The following is a 17,770-nucleotide window of genomic DNA, read 5'->3' as shown; positions in this document are numbered from 1 at the left end:
TTGAGCAGAAAATTGCTCCAACACCCCATCGCCTCGCTAGAGATTGTAATCATTGTCACAGATTCGGGTGTTTTTTTTTTCGGGGAACAGAAATGGTGTCTGGAATAATAAAAAAAGATTCGCTCAAATTATTACGTCTTTTTGCGGTGGTTGGCCAAGGTTTCCTGGCATTCGGAGACGAAGACACGAGAAGACGTCTATTTATTCCTGAGTAGCTCAGTAGTTCTTAGTGGAATGGGGCGCTCCGCTATGTACTACGACAGCATTAACTCCGTTGCTTTCCGTTCCAAGCAATCCTCGATGCAACGGAATGTATCCAATAGATACCAGACGTCAACCGGCTCCGACAAGATCAATGGCGAGACAGCAAAGTGCCAAAAAGGCGGTCAAAATGAATTTAAAAAAAACATCTCACTTCCCAAACACGCACATTCTTCAGGAGATGGACGGAAGCGGTAGAGCGGCAGATGCACCACGCCACGACGCAGAGGACACGCCAAGGGATGTTTAAATCGATTATCCGAAACACTCGGTCCCCCTCCCCACAAAACCGTTTACATAATTATAGACCCGGAGGTGTCAGAAGACAGGCGTGCAGCAGCAGAAGCTTCTCCTGGTTGAGCTGCTTGCAAGCAGTATCGCGAGCGCGCAGAACACAAAGATATGCCAGCAAATATGGAGAGAACACCCTGGAAGATTTGTGCCCGCCGGGTAGGGGACTCGTCCTGATGGCTCGGTGATGATAATAGACTCGTGTTTTCGTAAATATTGTTCCAGGGGTTGATTGATTTTAATGCCGTCGCCGGGGCGGTCTGTATGTTAGATGCGCTTAGAACGAAGACTTGAGAAACAGAAGCAGGAGAACCCCAAGGAAGAAGCAGATTTTTTTTCCCTTCATTAAACGGTAAATTCAAACCCATTAGCCGTGGCCACACGGGGCGAAAACTCTAGCGCAAACGAAAAAATTAATAGCCGTGGCCACACGGGGCGAAAACTCTAGCGCAAACCAAGGTACTTTAAAAAGACAGGTAGCTTTATCCAGAACAAATCCCCGATTTTATTTTAGAAAAAACTTCAGAGTTTGACATTCACGGGATGGTGGGATGTTTACTTCGGGAACGCTCTTTTCGGAGCTGTTTTCGCTTTTCTGTGGTATTACGACAGTTCAAATTCACGAAAAGTGGCACGAAAGTTAAAGTTTATGCAAATATTCTCAAAATTCTTCCTAGTGTTTCAATATGGTATCGGTCCGTAGGTCTTGCCACCCGGCCTAGAACAAGAGCTAGCTAGCGTTCCTGGACCGTGCTCACTCGCTGTAGAACACAACTCGGTCGCTCGAATGATCTTAAATAGAGAGATGAATCATTTAAACATTCGAAAAAGAGTGAAATCAGGTACTTTCCCTGATAAAACCACCAAACTTGCCCATATCTTCTTCTTCTTCTTCTTCTTGAAACTCACGTGGTTTTGTTGATAAAAGCGCCCTGCTATGAATGTCAAACAAATTCAAAATGGTGACCTGTCAAAGCGGTTAAGATGCTACCTGTCTTTTTAAAGTACCTTGGCGCAAACGAAAAAATTAATAGCCGTGGCCACACGGGGCGAAAATTTGCGCGCAAATTTGCACATTAATGCCAAAATGTTTTCGCTTCGTGTGGCAGGGGCAAGGTACTTTAAAAAGACAGGTAGCTTCTTAACCGCTTTGACAGGTCACCATTTTGAATTTGTTTGACATTCATAGCAGGGCGCTTTTATCAACAAAACCACGTGAGTTTCAAGAAGAAGAAGAAGAAGATGTGGGCAAGTTTGGTGGTTTTATCAGGGAAAGTACCTGATTTCACTCTTTTTCGAATGTTTAAATGATTCATCTCTCTATTTAAGATCAATCGAGCGACCGAGTTGTGTTTTACAGCGAGTGAGCACGGTCCAGGAACGCTAGCTAGCTCTTGTTCTAGGCCGGGTGGCAAGATCTACGGATCGATAGCATATTGAAACTATTGAAAGAATTTTGGGAATATTTGCATAAACTTCAACTTTCGTGCCACTTTTCGTGAATTTTAACTGTCGTAATACCACGGAAAAGCGAAAACACCTCCGAAAAGAGCGTTCCCGAAGTAAACATCCCACCATCCCGTGAATGTCAAACTCTGAAGTTTTTTCTAAAATACGATCGAGGATTTGTTCTGGATAAAGCTACCTGTCTTTTTAAAGTACCTTGGGCAGGGGTAAAAACCCGAAAATTTATGCCGAAATGTCAAACGTATAGCCGTGGCCACACGGAGCGAAAATTTGCGCGCAAATTTACAAATTAATGCCAAATCGTTTACGCTTCGATATGTTTACGTGGCCGGGTTGAGGAAATTAAAATCGTTTTGTAGAAGAAAAGGATTGAACACACTAGCAATGATCACTATCTATCAATGTAAACCACAAATAGAACATATTGCGAGCCCTTCCGTTTGCAAACAGCTTTTACTCTAGGTTTTACGCTCCACGGACCTATAATCGTTTGACAGCATGTAAACGGCAAGCGTAAATGTTTTGGCATTAATTTTTTCGTTTGCGCTAGAGTTTTCGCCCCGTGTGGCCACGGCTTATTGTTTTCATCTGTGTTTTGGCCGCTGAAGTTGATTTCCGAATAAATTTTGCAGTTTTTAACGATTTTGTTGCTGTTGCCGCTATATTTATATTAAAAATGCAAAAACAATACGAAAAGAACCTACATTTTCGTAAATAAAGCGTTCGATAGCGTCAAGGGTTCAGCGAAAAAGTCCGCGGACGTATAAAAATTTGACAGCGTGTAAGGGTTAAGCGAAACCGTTTTGGCATTAATTTTTTCGTTTGCGCTAGAGTTTTCGCCCCGTGTGGCCACGGCTAATGCCAAAACGTTTACGCTTGCCGTTTACATGCTGTCAAACGATTATTGGTCCGTGGAGCGTAAAACCTAGCGTAAAAGCTTTTTGCAAACGGTAGGGCTCACAATATGTTCTTTTTGTGGTTTACATCGACAGTGAGTGATCATTGCTAGTGTATTCATTCCTTTTCTTCAAAAAAACGATTTTAATTTCCTCAACCCGGCCATGTAAACATATCGAAGCGCAAAAGTTTTGGCATTAATTTTTTCGTTTGCGCTAGAGTTTTCGCCCCGTGTGGCCACGGCTAATGCCAAAACGTTTACGCTTGCCGTTTACATGCTGTCAAACGATTATTGGTCCGTGGAGCGTAAAACCTAGCGTAAAAGCTTTTTGCAAACGGTAGGGCTCACAATATGTTCTTTTTGTGGTTTACATCGACAGTAGCCGTGGCCACACGGGGCGAAAACTCTAGCGCAAACGAAAAAATTAATGCCAAAACATTTACGCTTGCCGTTTACATGCTGTCAAACGATTATAGGTCCGTGGAGCGTAAAACCTAGAGTAAAAGCTGTTTGCAAACGGAAGGGCTCGCAATATGTTCTATTTGTGGTTTACATTGATAGATAGTGATCATTGCTAGTGTGTTCAATCCTTTTCTTCCACAAAACGATTTTAATTTCCTCAACCCGGCCACGTAAACATATCGAAGCGTAAACGATTTGGCATTAATTTGTAAATTTGCGCGCAAATTTTCGCTCCGTGTGGCCACGGCTAGTGAGTGATCATTGCTAGTGTATTCAATCCTTTTCTTCAAAAAAACGATTTTAATTTCCTCAACCCGGCCATGTAAACATATGGAAGCGCAAAAGTTTTGGCATTAGCCGTGGCCACACGGAGCGAAAATTTGCGCGCAAATTTACAAATTAATGCCAAATCGTTTACGCTTCGATATGTTTACGTGGCCGGGTTGAGGAAATTAAAATCGTTTTGTGGAAGAAAAGGATTGAACACACTAGCAATGATCACTATCTATCAATGTAAACCACAAATAGAACATATTGCGAGCCCTTCCGTTTGCAAACAGCTTTTACTCTAGGTTTTACGCTCCACGGACCTATAATCGTTTGACAGCATGTAAACGGCAAGCGTAAATGTTTTGGCATTAATTTTTTCGTTTGCGCTAGAGTTTTCGCCCCGTGTGGCCACGGCTATTAATTTTTTCGTTTGCGCTAGAGTTTTCGCCCCGTGTGGCCACGGCTATTGGCATGAAATATATCAATACATTTGAAATATTTCGAAGTACCGAAATTATAATACTGAGAGTTCTGGTAAATAATACGTAGGTTACTACTAAAACAATCCTTTTATTTACGACTGAATTTACTTTAATTAGATTAAATACAGAATTTATTTATTTTTTCTATTCACATCTGCATGCCTGTCCTTCGGAAGATCCCTCGGCTTTTGACAGATTCGACCGTTGGTCGCCATGTTGGCGTCGTAGATTTTCCAATTTCCTTCTTCCTTTGCTAATCCTAAACCTTTTTTTACCTTAACTAGTCATTAAGTTTATCAGTTTTCATCTGTGTTACCAGTTCTAGGAGCCAGCAAGAATCTGGCTTTTGATCCGTGGAATATGTAACAAGCAAAAGCAGGAGAAGATTCCCGTTGTGATTGGCAAAAGTGCAAGTGCGCTCCAGAATGCGCGACCAAGTTAAGATAACGACGCCACGATCGAAACGGCTCTCGGTCGGTGTTACTGTGCAGGCGTCGGTCACCGTTCATGCACCGTGCGATGCAAAAGTATCCTTCCATCGATCGCCAACGAAAACTCCCGACCTAAACACCGTCCACCGGGAGTCGGGTACCTCGGCGGCTGCTGTTGGTGTCAGCAAAAGAATGAGTCTGCACGAGAACCTGCTGATGCGCATCCTGTCCACTCCAAGCGATCAGCCTCTGTACGACCGGGACGCATCTCCGGAGACGCAGCGCACGGCGGATGACTCGTTCGACAGTTGCTTATCCCGCGGCGGAACTCCGGTACTCGAGCCGCTCGATCACAGTCCTGATGATCAGTTGCGCTGCAACACACCACCCGCCATCGAAGGAGGGACAGTTCATGCGGCTAACCCACAGATGATGCGCCTGATGCGCGATCTCAACAGTCCCTCGGCAACGGCTCGCATGCGTGCGCTGCGCGCTCTGAAATCTCCGAGCAAGCTGAAGGGCTACGGAGCATTCGATGTACCGCACGAGGAACAAGACATCATTACGGCGGATGAGCGCCTTGAACCGGTCCAGCGCACCATCCAGGAGGTGCTGCGTAATGTGTGCGTCTACGTTGAGGTACGATCCGAGACGGACAATCGATCCGATGGCATCAAACAGCACATCGCCTCCCTTGGGGCACGTGTAAACGAACGGCTGCTGAAGTGAGTATAAACCGCGCTGCCTTGGCTACGGCTGCTAGCAACACCTAGCATGCATTGATTTGCTTTTTGCATTTGCAGAGATACAACCCACGTGATATTCAAAGATGGTTTGTTATCGACGTATCAGAAGGCAAAGAAAATGAACATTCCCGTCGTTTCGATACTGTGGATTGAGGCCTGCAAACGCCATACATGTTTGATGAACCCGGATGACTTTAAGATCTCAAATCACGACCGCTACGACAATCCGGAACTGTATAAGCGTATGAGGGTAAGTGCGGTGTTGCCATGGATACACAGCCACAGCGCATCTTTTAACACGCTTGCGCTCTTTTCGATTATGCAGCGCCAGAAGTCAATGCAACCGGGAGCAAATGGAGCAGCAGGCACCAAGAAACGGACCGTCACTGGCGGAGCGGTAACGAAGGCCAATGCCGTGCTATCACCCCCGACCAAGCTGCCAACGCTTCATCGCATCCGGAAAGATGATCGCTTAGAAAAGATTTTGAATGAATTTGAGGCCGAAAACAAATTCCCCAGCACCGGTGTCAGCAGTGAACCGATTGACGAATACGACGAAATGTTACAAGCGGCACCGAAACGAATGCTGGAGCGTTTTCGCAATACACCGACCACCACCGATAGTCCTGCGGTAACGGCCCACGCCGATGCTACACGGTCAACAAATACCGGAGATGATGGGGAAATGGACTGCACGCCAACCGGAATCAACGGAACGGATCGAAGCGAAAACATGGTGCTTTCGCGACGCGCTCTGTTCTCTGCCGGTCATGCCACATCAACGAAAAATGATAAGCCACTGACACCGGCTTCAAGAGCGCGACGTAAGACGATCCTTTTCACTCCTCAGATGGCCAATGTCGAGGAAGAGGCGACCAATAATCGACAGGAGCAGCAAACGGCCAAAACTCCCGCTCAACAGCAGGGTACACGTTCTCGACGTAAAACTATCGTGGCCACTGTCGGAGATCGTAGTCACAATGAGGAGCAGACACCGATAGTTGTTCCAACAACCCGTACAATTCGTACACGCCGTAGTTCGATGCTAGCAAGCGTAGCTACGGAGATACAAACCTTAACCCTCAAGGAATCGTCGGTACCGATTCCGGCTGAACCGACGAGCAGACGAGACCGTCGCAAGACGGTCGCATTTGGTAACGATGAAAACACACCTCCACACACTGCGGTGGCGGTCGGTCTCAGTTCTATGTCGCGCCCGAGCACCAAATATAACACCATATGCTCACCAAAGGACATGGACGTATCGAGCGTTCCGAACACTGCCATACCGGCCGGCGTTTCCAGTTCCCTGGGGAGTACTTTGGACCGTTATCAAACCGGATCCTCATCAATGAACGTGTCAGAGTCGGAGGAGGTTCGAAGAATGTCAGAGAAAACAAAGCCTACTACTGAGAGCGTTCAAAATTCATCACGAATGTCCATATCAACCACTAGCGGATCAGTTCAGAACCGCAGAAGAACACTCTTCACCCCTGGCGTTGCTAGCGATACGTTCATGGAAGCACTGGAAGTGAGTGAGACTCCTCCGTCGAACTCATCGTTACACACCAAGACACGGCCCAGTTCGGCCTTCTTGCAACACGGCAATGGAAGTAGCATTTTGCATCGTCCTAAGCCTACTTCGAACTCAACTCCAAAAGAACCCTCTGCGAAGACTTTGCTCGAAGAGTATCAATCTTCGCTACGGTTCAGCTCGACGCGTGCCCCAGATCGTCGCCGCCAGACCGTATTTGACATCACGATGGATATCGTGGATCAGCGGCTTTCGGAGATCAATCGACGTGCTGCCGCGACGGCACAAAGAAGCTCTCCCGAGAAATCATCTTCCTCGTCTGGCTCATTGCTCGCCCCTGCCCAGGACGCTCTTCGTAGTCCTCCAGTACAGCAAACCGCAATCACTGAATACTACTGGAAGGCCACTAAATCGATCGAAAAGATGAATAAACCCCGTGAACTGATTACCAGCAACAATAGTAACAGCAGTGCCAGCGAGGCAGAAAGTGCTTCGGGAACGACGGAAGCACAACCACGCCGCCGGAAACTGTTTAATGTACAAACACAAGATGTTCTGTTCGGAGACAAACCGCTACCAGCTAGAGTGGCCACACCGAAAAGACGCTCCCTGGCACCGGTGCAAATGGATAGCGATGCATCGGTCGCTTCGGCCAGCGCCAAGAAGCGACGCACGACGATGCTATTCCAGTCACCGTTTGAAGCAACCCAAACAGTTACCGTGAAGAAGCAGCCATTTCAACCCGGTCGTGGACTGCCCTCGATGGCCGCGACACAAAATTCTGCAGTTGTCGGACCACGCCAGTACCTGGCCACGACAAATCTTCACACCGAGCAGAGCACCTTTCTGAAGGAGGTACGATTACAGTAGCTATTCCATCAATCACTCCACTCCCAATATAGCCAGCATGTTCTAACGTAGGGATGGCGGTGGCCCCAATATTGTTTTTTTAATAATTGAATACCACGATCACATCTAAGGGATCAGGATCTAGGACATTTTTATATTTTCAAGTAGTGTTTTCTCTGTCTTTTGTTGAATGAGTTTGATGTAGCTAAACACAGTAATAAAGTCACGCGATTTACGCAAATAAAGCTGGCGAGTCCTTTCCTGTATCTAATCATCTGATGTTTCGACAATTCCATTCTCATCGCACACAGGCCATCGGTACGCTCGGTGGAGGGTTCATCCTGGAGACAGATGTGACCGCCAATACGACGCACCTCGTGACGCTGGAAGCGCGCCGTACCATTAATCTGCTGCGTGCCCTTATCCGTGGCCTGTGGATCGTGCGGTACGATTGGATAGTGGCATCGGCCACCGCAGGCCACTGGCTACCGGAGGAACAGTATGAATTGCGTGACTTTTCGCCCGCAATCCAGGCCAACCGGAGTGAACGGCAGGCATTCGGTAAGCACTACCGGAGTGACCTGTTTGCCGATTATGGGCCCTTCTGGATCTCAGCACGCTGCACCGTCCCCCCAGGCCAACTGCGAGAGCTGCTCGTGCTCTGTCACGCCAAAGTGACGGGGAACCGTGGAGAGGCACGGTATCTGATAGTCGAAAAGGACGGTACCCAAGATTATCGAGTAAATGGGCAGCAAGTTTGTGTGGACGCTCTTTGGATTCTCGATAGCATTACCATCAATAAGGTAAAGAAGCTATCGTTAAAGTATCGCATAGAGCGGTAGCAACGATTGACGAGAACCGTATTTCAGTGTACAGTTCGATATTGTAGATTTGTTTTATATCTTGGAATAGCTTTACCCCGAATGACTGATTATGAAATAAATATTTTAAAACCCGTTTATCACCAAATTCGTATTTAAATGTCTCCGTCACGTGTGTTTGACAGATGAAACTGTCGCGTACCAGCACCAAAACAACCGGAACCGAAATAGAATCTGGTGCGAGTTGAATAATATTCTGAGTGGTGCTTTTGCGTGGAATTACTGCCCCAATCCTGTTCCTTTAGGACATTTTATGTGGTATGTGCGAACGGACGCGAGTTGCCTAGAAAACCGAAAACTTGTCCGGTTACCTCGGCAACCTCCGCAGCGAGTGCGTGCATCGTCGTAGTGCACCTCGGGTGAAATGACAAATTTGTCGCTCAAAATACTGTCCCTCCGGAGTAACGTGGTTACGGCGGCATCGTTTATCCGCAGCATCCATCATGAATCCGCTCTTCATCGCTCCTCCGGCGGACCACCGAAACTATCGCCGTACGATGTAAGTATGCGCAGCGCCACCCAGGCGGGGACAACCTTTTTGTTTACTACGCTTTTGCACCCGTAGGTCAATAACATACTACGCGCCAACGAGCATACGCAAGAGTTCTTCGGAGGTTCCGTGAAGTGCTACGATTCTAACCAGCTTGCCTCAAACTCTCCGATCGAGGACTCGCGCAGTGAAGCGACCTGTGCTCATACGGCCGGTCTGCTGCTCGGTATCTTCGATGGACACGGAGGTCCAGCCTGTTCGCAGGTGATAAGCAAACGCCTGATGCGTTACATCGCCGCATCGCTAGTGCCGCCGGATGATTTGCGGCAGCATCTGCTCAATGGTGCTCAAAGCTTTTCTTTCCTCAACTGCCACAACGATAAGGTAATAGGCCGGGTGGTCTACCAAGGGAATACTGGAACCCCCCTATATTGTGTCTCTCCTTTTCGGTCTCTTCGCAGCTCGAATTTGTTAGTGAAATCAAAGAATTATACGAGAAAAGCTTCCTCCAATTCGCAAACGAACTCACAAACACCACACTAGCTGGCTTCCAGATGCATCAAACGCTAGAGAACGCTTTCGTGCGGCTCGATCAGGATCTATCACGGGAAGCGATCGAAATGCCCAGCCTACGTACGATGTCGGTAGCGATGAGCGGTGCTGTGGCCCTCGTCGCGCACATCGATGGTCCCCACCTGCACGTCGCATCGGTCGGTGATTGTTCGGCCGTCCTAGGCACGGTTACCGATACCGGCCAGTGGGTCGCGAAGAAGCTCACCAACGAGCACAACTCGGACAATGTCGGTGAGGTGCGACGTTTGCTGAGCGAACACCCGGCCACCGAACGGGATACGGTCATTCGCGGTGAGCGATTGCTCGGTCAGCTTGCTCCGTTGCGCGCTATGGGTGACTTCCGGTACAAGTGGTCCCGGGAGCAGCTCGAGCAGCTGGTCGTGCCACAGTTTGGGGAACAGGTGATCGCCCCTTACTACCTCACGCCACCATACTTGAGCGCCTGCCCCGAGATTACGCACCATATTCTAACACCACGCGACAAATTTCTTATCATAGCAAGTGATGGACTGTGGGATACGATGAGTGCCATGCAGACGGTACACCTTGTCGGAGAGCACATGTACGGCAAGGCGTTCCTGCAGCCACTAACCCTACCAAAGCACGACATTACGCTCGGCGAAATTAGTCAGATGCTGAGCACGCGGAAAGCCGGTTTACAGAAGAAACCGTTGGATCGGAACGCCGCGACCCACCTGATACGGAATGCACTCGGTGGTACGGAGTACGGTATCGAGCACTCGAAACTATCGCACATGCTGTCGCTTCCCCAGGACATCGTGCGACTCTTTCGCGACGATATTACAATTACGGTCGTGTATTTTGATTCGGAGTACCTGCGAAATTGTCCCACCTAAATTACCGCCAACAGCAGCAGCGTGTAGTGTTCATCATTTTATCAGTGGTTTGCATTTTTTTACACTTCACCCCTTGCCCTGTGGTCAATCGGAAGCGAGCGTACATTCGAATTTCTTGTTATATTTTACAATGTTTGTTTGTTCTTTTAAATTTAAGTCCATAAGTGTCTTTGCGATCGAACAAATATGTAGATATTATTTAAAGAGCATAACACACTTACGCCTCGCCGCCACGGAGAATTAAACTTACTAATGGCGAGGGTCGTTAGGCCACCCGAGCCCGGTGCTCAATGGGTGTGCCAGGAGAGTTGGTGTGTGTATACCTTTCAATAAATCGAAACAAAATAACGAATCTCGCGGCTACTAAGCGTCCAAGGTTTCGCACATGAAAAAGTTACCATCGAGGCAGTTCCTATCGTCGAACGTGTAGTTAATAGAGTATGGTAGGTAGTACTCGAGCACGGCGCAGTTCTCGAAGGTGCAGTTGTCGTGCATCGCATTGTTCGGTTCATTCTTCGTCCAACGATCGTAAGTCATACGCTTTCCCGTTGATGCCCAGAAGAACTGACCTTCCTCACCAAGGTCGTTCGCCGAGGTCCACATGTGCAGAATTCCGTGCGTCTTGGTGAACCCGCTTTTCTCGATGTACTCCACTACTCCCTGAAGCTGCTCTTCATTTTCGATCGACACAAGAAACATACCACGGGAGCGACAATATTCAGATGCTTTGTACCAATTAAGCTGAAACCAGAAATGGAAATTAGGGCTTGCTCTGTTTGTAGCTGCGGGATCCCCCTATGATTCACCCGAAAGGTGTCGCCGAAGTAGTAGGACTTCTGGCGGTATAGCCCAAAGGATAGGCTACCGTCATCCTGGGAACGAATCAAACTGACTGCCAAGAATCCGAGCAGAATGGCAACAATATTGGCCAAGCGTTTCGTATCCATTGCTGCTATTAACTGATGTCACGGCTCACTTTATATCCTGACGGTTCAACACCGAGCAGCAACTTAACCTCTTCGAACACCGTGACTGTGATGGAATCACAACCACCTGTGAGTCGCCTTGTACTGAGCATCAACCATGCGGATAGATCATCGTGTAGTCTTGGTGTTCACATTCGTACCATCGCTTGTTGATTATCAGCGGACAGCAGTCCGTTGCTGTTGAAGAAAACCTGTTTTGTCGCGTTGATTGGGAATCTTTTTTTCCCCATCCATGGTTCGACCTCATTCAAGGCCTAAGGCAGATTCGATGCTAACTTTCAGCCAGCCACATTTGAGCAACCTGAGAGTCTTCGGTGTTCATTGTGATTTTATTTTTAAGTAAACAATTTAGGAGAACCCTTCCAATACCTATAACGATTGCCTACTCTGGTAGTGTTTCGCAAATAAAATGATATTCTCGCATGCAGCTGCGATCGTCTAAGGTGTAATTGTAGCCGGCGCCACGATCCGCCCAATACTCCAGGACGGCACAGTCCTCGTTAGTGCAGTCGTCAACTTTAGCATTGTTTGGCTCCGAAGGACTCCAGTTTGAGTACGTTACATGTTCGCCAGTCGTTGACCAATAGAATTCCCCTTCCTCGCCTAGATCATTTGCAGATGTCCAAAACATCACAGTCTTGCGTGTGCTGGTGTACCCCGAACTGCCTAGGTACTCGATCACTGCTTCCCGCTCTTGGGTATTACGCACTGAGAGCAGAAACATTCCGCGTTTTCTGCAGTACTCCATCGCTTTGAACCAGTTCAGCTATTCCGGGGGAAGAGTGGTTTATCAGCGACTAGAGTTTCATTTGAACCTTGAACGTACCTTGAACGAATCACTAAAGTAGTAGCTCTTCTGCCGGAACACGGCGAACGTATTGTCATCATTCGCATGTGCAGATAGCTGTGCTAGAACACTTAACACAATCGCACACACCGGGAGCAATCCAACTCTGACCATCCTTATGCTTTGCCTTCTAGCGTACTACTGAGCATCCTTCATGAACATCTTATCATCTACCGATGATTTCTGTTTTATTACAGAGAATATTTCATAGATTACTGCGTAGTGGTGTGTCGTTATGTTCATCCACAAATTCGCATACGAAAACAAAATCGCCCCTTATATGTTCTTTTTATGCTTGTATGATTGTTACAATGGGAACAACCGATAGATAATTGTATATTTTTAATCAGAATTATGCGTAAGCAAACTGTTGGAAATCACTTCAAAACGGCAGCAAAATTTGCCGTTTTGCGCCGTTATCAATCCGAGGACAGAGATGACCCCATTCAAGGTCTGAATCAGATTCAACATTAGTTTTAATCCATGCATCCTTATCAGAGCAACCCCGTACTGCCTAGGTACTCGATCACTGCTTCCCGCTCTTGAGGATTATCAATCCGAGATCAGAGATGACCCCATTCAAGGCCTTAATCAGATTCAACATTAGTTTTAATCCATGTATCCTTATCAGAGCAACCAGTGAGTTTCGGTTGCTTCGGTTCTTACTGGGATTTTATTTAATAAAAAAGGAGTGTTAAGAGAACCTTTCGAAGAGGCATTTCCGTCGTCTAGTCTAACAGTGTCTCGCAGATAAAATGATATTCTCGCATGCAGCTGCGATCGTTGAAGGTGTAATTGTAATTGGCACCACCCTCCGACCAGTACTCGAGAATGGCACAGTCCTCGTTAGTGCAGTCGTCAATTTTAAAATCGTTTGGCTCCGTTTCGCTCCAGTTCGGGTATGTTACCCGTTCGCCAGTCGTTGACCAATAGAATTCCCCTTCCTCGCCTAGATCGTTTGCAGACATCCAAGCCCACAGGCCGTTGTGCGTTTTAGTGTACCCCGTACTGCCTAGGTACTCGATCACTGCTTCCCGCTCTTGGGGATTACGCACTGAGAGCAGAAACATTCCGCGTTTTCTGCAGTACTCCATCGCTTTGAACCAGTTCAGCTATTCCGGGGGAAGAGTGGTTTATCAGCGACTGAGTTTCATTTGAACCTTGAACGTACCTTGAACGAATCACTAAAGTAATATCTCTTCTGCCGGAACACGGCGAACGTATTGTCATCATTCGCCTGTGCAGATAGCTGTGCTAGAACACTTAACACAATCGCACACACCGGGAGCAATCCAAATCTGGCCATCCTTATGCTTTGCCTTCTAGCGTACTACTGAGCATCCTTCACGAACATCTTATCATCTACCGATGATTTCTGTTTTATTACAGAGAATAATTCATAGATTCCTGCGTAGTGGTGTGTCGTTATGTTCACGCACAAATTCGCATACGAAAACAAAATCGCCCCTATTATGTTCTTTTTATGCTTGTATGATTGTTACAATGGGAACAACCGATAGATAATTGTATATTTTTAATCAGAATTATGCGTAAGCAAACTGTTGGAAATCACTTTGAAACGGCAAATTTGCCGTTTTGCGCCGTTATCAACCCGAGGACAGAGATGACCTCATTCAAGGTCTGAATCAGATTCAACATTAGTTTTAATCCATGCATTTTTTCCACTAGTTTTAATCCATGCAACACTAGTTTTAATCCATCCATGATCCAATAAATACTCCAGGACGAATTCAAACTTATTAAGCCCTGTTAATATACACACAAAGAGATTCGCTCTTAATATATTTTAGTCATGTATAATTGTATTGTATTGTAATTTCTACAGGAACCCGATGACCAAGAAGCAAGAAGCATAGTCCCCTCACCTACTCCAACAGTGTTTCGCAAATAAAATGGTATTCTCGCTGGCAGTCGCGATCGTCGAAGGTGTTGTTGAAAAGAACGATAAGATCCAAGAAATATTATCAGAGCAACCCGCGAGTTTCGGTTGCTTCGGTTCTTACTGGGATTTTATTTAAAAAAAAGGAGTGTTAAGAGAACCTTTCGAAAAGGCATTTCCACCGTCTAGTCTAACAGTGTCTCGCAGATAAAATGAAATTCTCGCATGCAGCTGCGATCGTTGAAGGTGTAATTGTAATTGGCACCACCCTCCGACCAGTACTCGAGAATGGCACAGTCCTCGTTAGTGCAGTCGTCAATTTTAAAATTGTTTGGCTCCGTATCACTCCAGTTCGGGTATGTTACCCGTTCGCCAGTCGTTGACCAATAGAATTCCCCTTCCTCGCCTAGATCGTTTGCAGACATCCAAGCCCACAGGCCCTTGTGCGTTTTAGTGTACCCCGTACTGCCTAGGTACTCGATCACTGCTTCCCGCTCTTGGGGATTACGCACTGAGAGCAGAAACATTCCGCGTGTTCTGCAGTACTCCATCGCTTTGAACCAGTTCAGCTGTTCAGGGAAAGAGTGGAAAATCCCGTTTGGTTTAACAGCGACTGAGTTTCATTTGAACCTTGAACGTACCTTGAACGAATCACTAAAGTAGTAGCTCTTCTGCCGGAACACAGCGAACGTATTGTCATCATTCGCCTGTGCAGATAGCTGTGCTAGAACACTTAACACAATCGCACACACCGGGAGCAATCCAAATCTGGCCATCCTTATGTTTTGTCTTCTAGCGTAATACTGAGCATCACCTGCAAGCAAACCATCTCATCAGCTTCAGATGATTTCCGGTTTTTTGCTTGGTTGCTTGTATTGGTTCTTGCGTAGTGGTGTTCCGTTATGTTTGCGCATCAGTCTTTATTCATACGCAACGAGCATCGCCCTTAGCTTGGTCACGATACCTGTGCAGCGTGATTCGACAGATGATAAGACATTCAAGGACTCGCGTCAGCTTTATCATCATGGGCTATTATATGTCTTGGTTTATCTAGGAGAATCTACCCAAAAGGCATAGCCTACTCTAACAGTATCTCGCAGATAAAGTGTTGTACTTTTGTCGATATGATCCAATAAATACTCAAGGACGAATTCAAATTTATTAAGCCCTGTTAATATACACATAAACAGATTCGCTCTTAATATATTCTAGTCATGTATGATTGTATTGTATTGTAATTTCTACAGGAACCCGACGCTACTGGGCAAATCACTCAAGGTCTGGGTCAAATTCTAATAAATAAAATCCTTTCCAAGAAGCATAGTCCCCTCACCTACTCCAACAGTGTTTCGCAAATAAAATGGTATTCTCGCTGGCAGTCGCGATCGTCGAAGGTGTTGTTGAAAAGAACTATAAGATCCAAGGAATATTCCATGACGACGCAGTCCTCGAAAGTACATTCGGCAACTTTAGCATTATTTGGTTCGCCAGGGGCCCAGTTGGAGTACATTAATCGTTCGCCGGTCGTTGCCCAGTGAAATTCTCCTTCCTCACCAAGATCATTGGCAGATATCCACACAATCCGATGATTGTGCGTATTAGTAAAGCCCGTACTGTCCAGGTACTCGATGACCGCATCCCGCTCCTGGGGATTACGCACTGAGAGCAGATGCATTCCGCGTGTCCGGCAGTACTCCATCGCTTTGAACCAATTCAGCTAATCGCGTGAACAACGGAGAGGCACGTTTGATTACTTAGCAATCGAATATCGTTTGAACCTTGAACGTACCTTGAAAGAGTTACTGAAGTAGTAGCTCTTCTGCCGGAACACGGCGAACGTATTATCACCGTCCGCCTGAGAAAATTGTGGTGCTAGAACACCAAGCACAATCGCACAGAGCACGAGAAATCTTAATTTGGCCATCCTAAGTCGGTGTCCTCTGTCGTACTACTGCTGAGCATGTCTCTCAAACATCTAATCGTTTGATCTATTAATCTGTTTTATCATTAGATTAAATTAACTGGTGTGTAGTGGTGTATCCTTTGATGATCGCAAAGCGACACGATTATACACGCAATCACAACCGCTCATAGTATAATATTGATATTCTTACAATCGATAAAAATGGATCAGTTCTGTTTTGTTGAGTTTTTATATGTTTAGAGAAATGCTTTAAAATGATTCGAGGGTTAATCCGTAATTTGTTACCCGTCGCAGTGATTCTTTCCCGGTTGAAACTAATACCGTGTACAGAAAATATATTACAGGTACCATTGGGTAGAACTGTCGTTCTACCTGACAGTATAAATTCTTAAAAGAAAAAAAATATAGCTTCAGAGGGCAGGAAAGGAAATAACTTCGTTCTACCTCTAGCACGATTCCCGTATTTTAACAATAGCTGGTTAGACGGTCGGCATCAGGGATCCAAACGGGCTCTCTATTCTATTTTTGACCACAATACCAACCGCTTTTCACCGATATGACTATTTTTGGAGGTAGAAAAATCGAGTGAAAGCGATAAAAATGGGTTTCCTCCGAGAGATAGTTGGGATTGAATCACCTCATACACACAACGGTTAGTGATTGCCTCGCAACGGGTGATTTGAAGTTTCAAAAATGCATTTCAGTGCAACGAGACCAGCACCGGTTTCTGCACACCTTGGGACGAAGTTGGAGAGTTTTCGCGAATCGCTCCCCTCCTGATCGAAGCGTGCATCGCGTGGATCACACAACTACCACGCTGATCGTTGGCCAAACCGCATTCAACGTATTAACATGCATCTTCTTCGCAAAAGAACATTCTAGATAGGCGAGCCGCGCACGTTTCAAAATGTTGGTGATGTGTCACGCACCAAGAACCAATCCTCCTCGGTTACAAGATATGCATTTGCTTCAGCCCAAAAAAGCCGGTCGCGTCGTGGAATCGCGGGTTTGGAATGTGCGCGTGCGATCATCGCGTGCATCGCGCCCATACGCACACAGCTTGAGACAATTCAGTGACCTTTCGCCACATGTTGCAACTCGATGGTTTTGGACACGCACCATGATCAGCGCGAAGTTCCACAAAAACTATTTCCGCCACCCCGGAGTCAACCGGCGTTTCTAGGCGGGGCGTCCCCCGGAGCACGGGGAAACCGGTAAAAATTTTAATGAAACATAATTAGAATTACCTACAAAGGACATCGATAACCTGTTCTCAGCCGCAGCTGCTTCCGTTCGTTCTCTCCTCTTTTCGCTAATCTGCTCGTCAATCGAATTGCAACATGCTTCATGATGTGGCCTGCTGCTGTTGCTAAGGGGAAACCTCCTTTCGCATCGGCAACCGCGGTTCACACCGCCCCGCATTTGCCGGCAAATTGAGGGAAAGGAGCTGCTGCTGGATCAACTTTTACTTTCTTCTTCCTTCCGGCGTGCGGTGCTCCACATGCTTGTGGTTTCCGCATCGATATTGAGTGATTCTACTTTCTACTGGAAGAGAAAAAATAAATTCAATTAACTGTTTGGTCGAAATGAAAGCAAGTGGTTTCCAAAAGTAATCCAAGTG

General features: G+C 46.5%; 7 protein-coding genes across 7 annotated transcripts; 2 read left to right on the top strand and 5 right to left on the bottom strand.

Moving 5' to 3' along the window:
* Positions 1-4,392: 4,392 nt before the first annotated feature.
* Positions 4,393-8,533, top strand: LOC125955614 (mediator of DNA damage checkpoint protein 1). The gene is made up of 4 exons (XM_049686754.1): positions 4,393-5,287; positions 5,366-5,558; positions 5,634-7,697; positions 8,003-8,533. Exons 1-4 carry the CDS (start codon positions 4,557-4,559, stop codon positions 8,531-8,533), a joined length of 3,519 nt encoding a protein of 1,172 aa, XP_049542711.1. The 5' UTR covers positions 4,393-4,556.
* Positions 8,534-8,713: 180 nt separating this feature from the next.
* LOC125955025 (pyruvate dehydrogenase [acetyl-transferring]-phosphatase 1, mitochondrial) lies at positions 8,714-10,722 on the top strand. The gene is made up of 3 exons (XM_049685840.1): positions 8,714-9,071; positions 9,138-9,446; positions 9,524-10,722. Exons 1-3 carry the CDS (start codon positions 8,937-8,939, stop codon positions 10,490-10,492), a joined length of 1,413 nt encoding a protein of 470 aa, XP_049541797.1. The 5' UTR covers positions 8,714-8,936; the 3' UTR covers positions 10,493-10,722.
* A 122-nt stretch (positions 10,723-10,844) lies between these two features.
* Positions 10,845-11,542, bottom strand: LOC125955100 (C-type lectin 37Da-like). The gene is made up of 2 exons (XM_049685956.1): positions 11,299-11,542; positions 10,845-11,233 (listed from the first exon to the last, which is right to left on the bottom strand). Exons 1-2 carry the CDS (start codon positions 11,437-11,439, stop codon positions 10,856-10,858), a joined length of 519 nt encoding a protein of 172 aa, XP_049541913.1. The 5' UTR covers positions 11,440-11,542; the 3' UTR covers positions 10,845-10,855.
* A 217-nt stretch (positions 11,543-11,759) lies between these two features.
* Positions 11,760-12,547, bottom strand: LOC125955097 (C-type lectin 37Db-like). Its single transcript, XM_049685952.1, has 2 exons — positions 12,305-12,547; positions 11,760-12,244 (listed from the first exon to the last, which is right to left on the bottom strand). Exons 1-2 carry the CDS (start codon positions 12,437-12,439, stop codon positions 11,861-11,863), a joined length of 519 nt encoding a protein of 172 aa, XP_049541909.1. The 5' UTR covers positions 12,440-12,547; the 3' UTR covers positions 11,760-11,860.
* Positions 12,548-12,904: 357 nt separating this feature from the next.
* On the bottom strand, positions 12,905-13,750 carry LOC125955096 (C-type lectin 37Db-like). The gene is made up of 2 exons (XM_049685951.1): positions 13,497-13,750; positions 12,905-13,437 (listed from the first exon to the last, which is right to left on the bottom strand). The coding sequence occupies exons 1-2, from the start codon at positions 13,629-13,631 to the stop codon at positions 13,054-13,056; spliced, it is 519 nt and encodes a 172-aa protein (XP_049541908.1). The 5' UTR covers positions 13,632-13,750; the 3' UTR covers positions 12,905-13,053.
* A 555-nt stretch (positions 13,751-14,305) lies between these two features.
* Positions 14,306-15,042, bottom strand: LOC125955098 (C-type lectin 37Db-like). Its single transcript, XM_049685953.1, has 2 exons — positions 14,867-15,042; positions 14,306-14,794 (listed from the first exon to the last, which is right to left on the bottom strand). Exons 1-2 carry the CDS (start codon positions 14,999-15,001, stop codon positions 14,411-14,413), a joined length of 519 nt encoding a protein of 172 aa, XP_049541910.1. The 5' UTR covers positions 15,002-15,042; the 3' UTR covers positions 14,306-14,410.
* Positions 15,043-15,356: 314 nt separating this feature from the next.
* LOC125955101 (C-type lectin 37Db-like) lies at positions 15,357-16,281 on the bottom strand. The gene is made up of 2 exons (XM_049685957.1): positions 16,015-16,281; positions 15,357-15,942 (listed from the first exon to the last, which is right to left on the bottom strand). The coding sequence occupies exons 1-2, from the start codon at positions 16,147-16,149 to the stop codon at positions 15,559-15,561; spliced, it is 519 nt and encodes a 172-aa protein (XP_049541914.1). The 5' UTR covers positions 16,150-16,281; the 3' UTR covers positions 15,357-15,558.
* Positions 16,282-17,770: the final 1,489 nt, after the last annotated feature.

This window comes from Anopheles darlingi, chromosome 3 (genome assembly GCF_943734745.1).
Source record: "Anopheles darlingi chromosome 3, idAnoDarlMG_H_01, whole genome shotgun sequence".
Classification (NCBI taxonomy): domain Eukaryota; kingdom Metazoa; phylum Arthropoda; class Insecta; order Diptera; family Culicidae; genus Anopheles; species Anopheles darlingi.
This window is presented reverse-complemented; position numbering and strand designations above follow the sequence as displayed.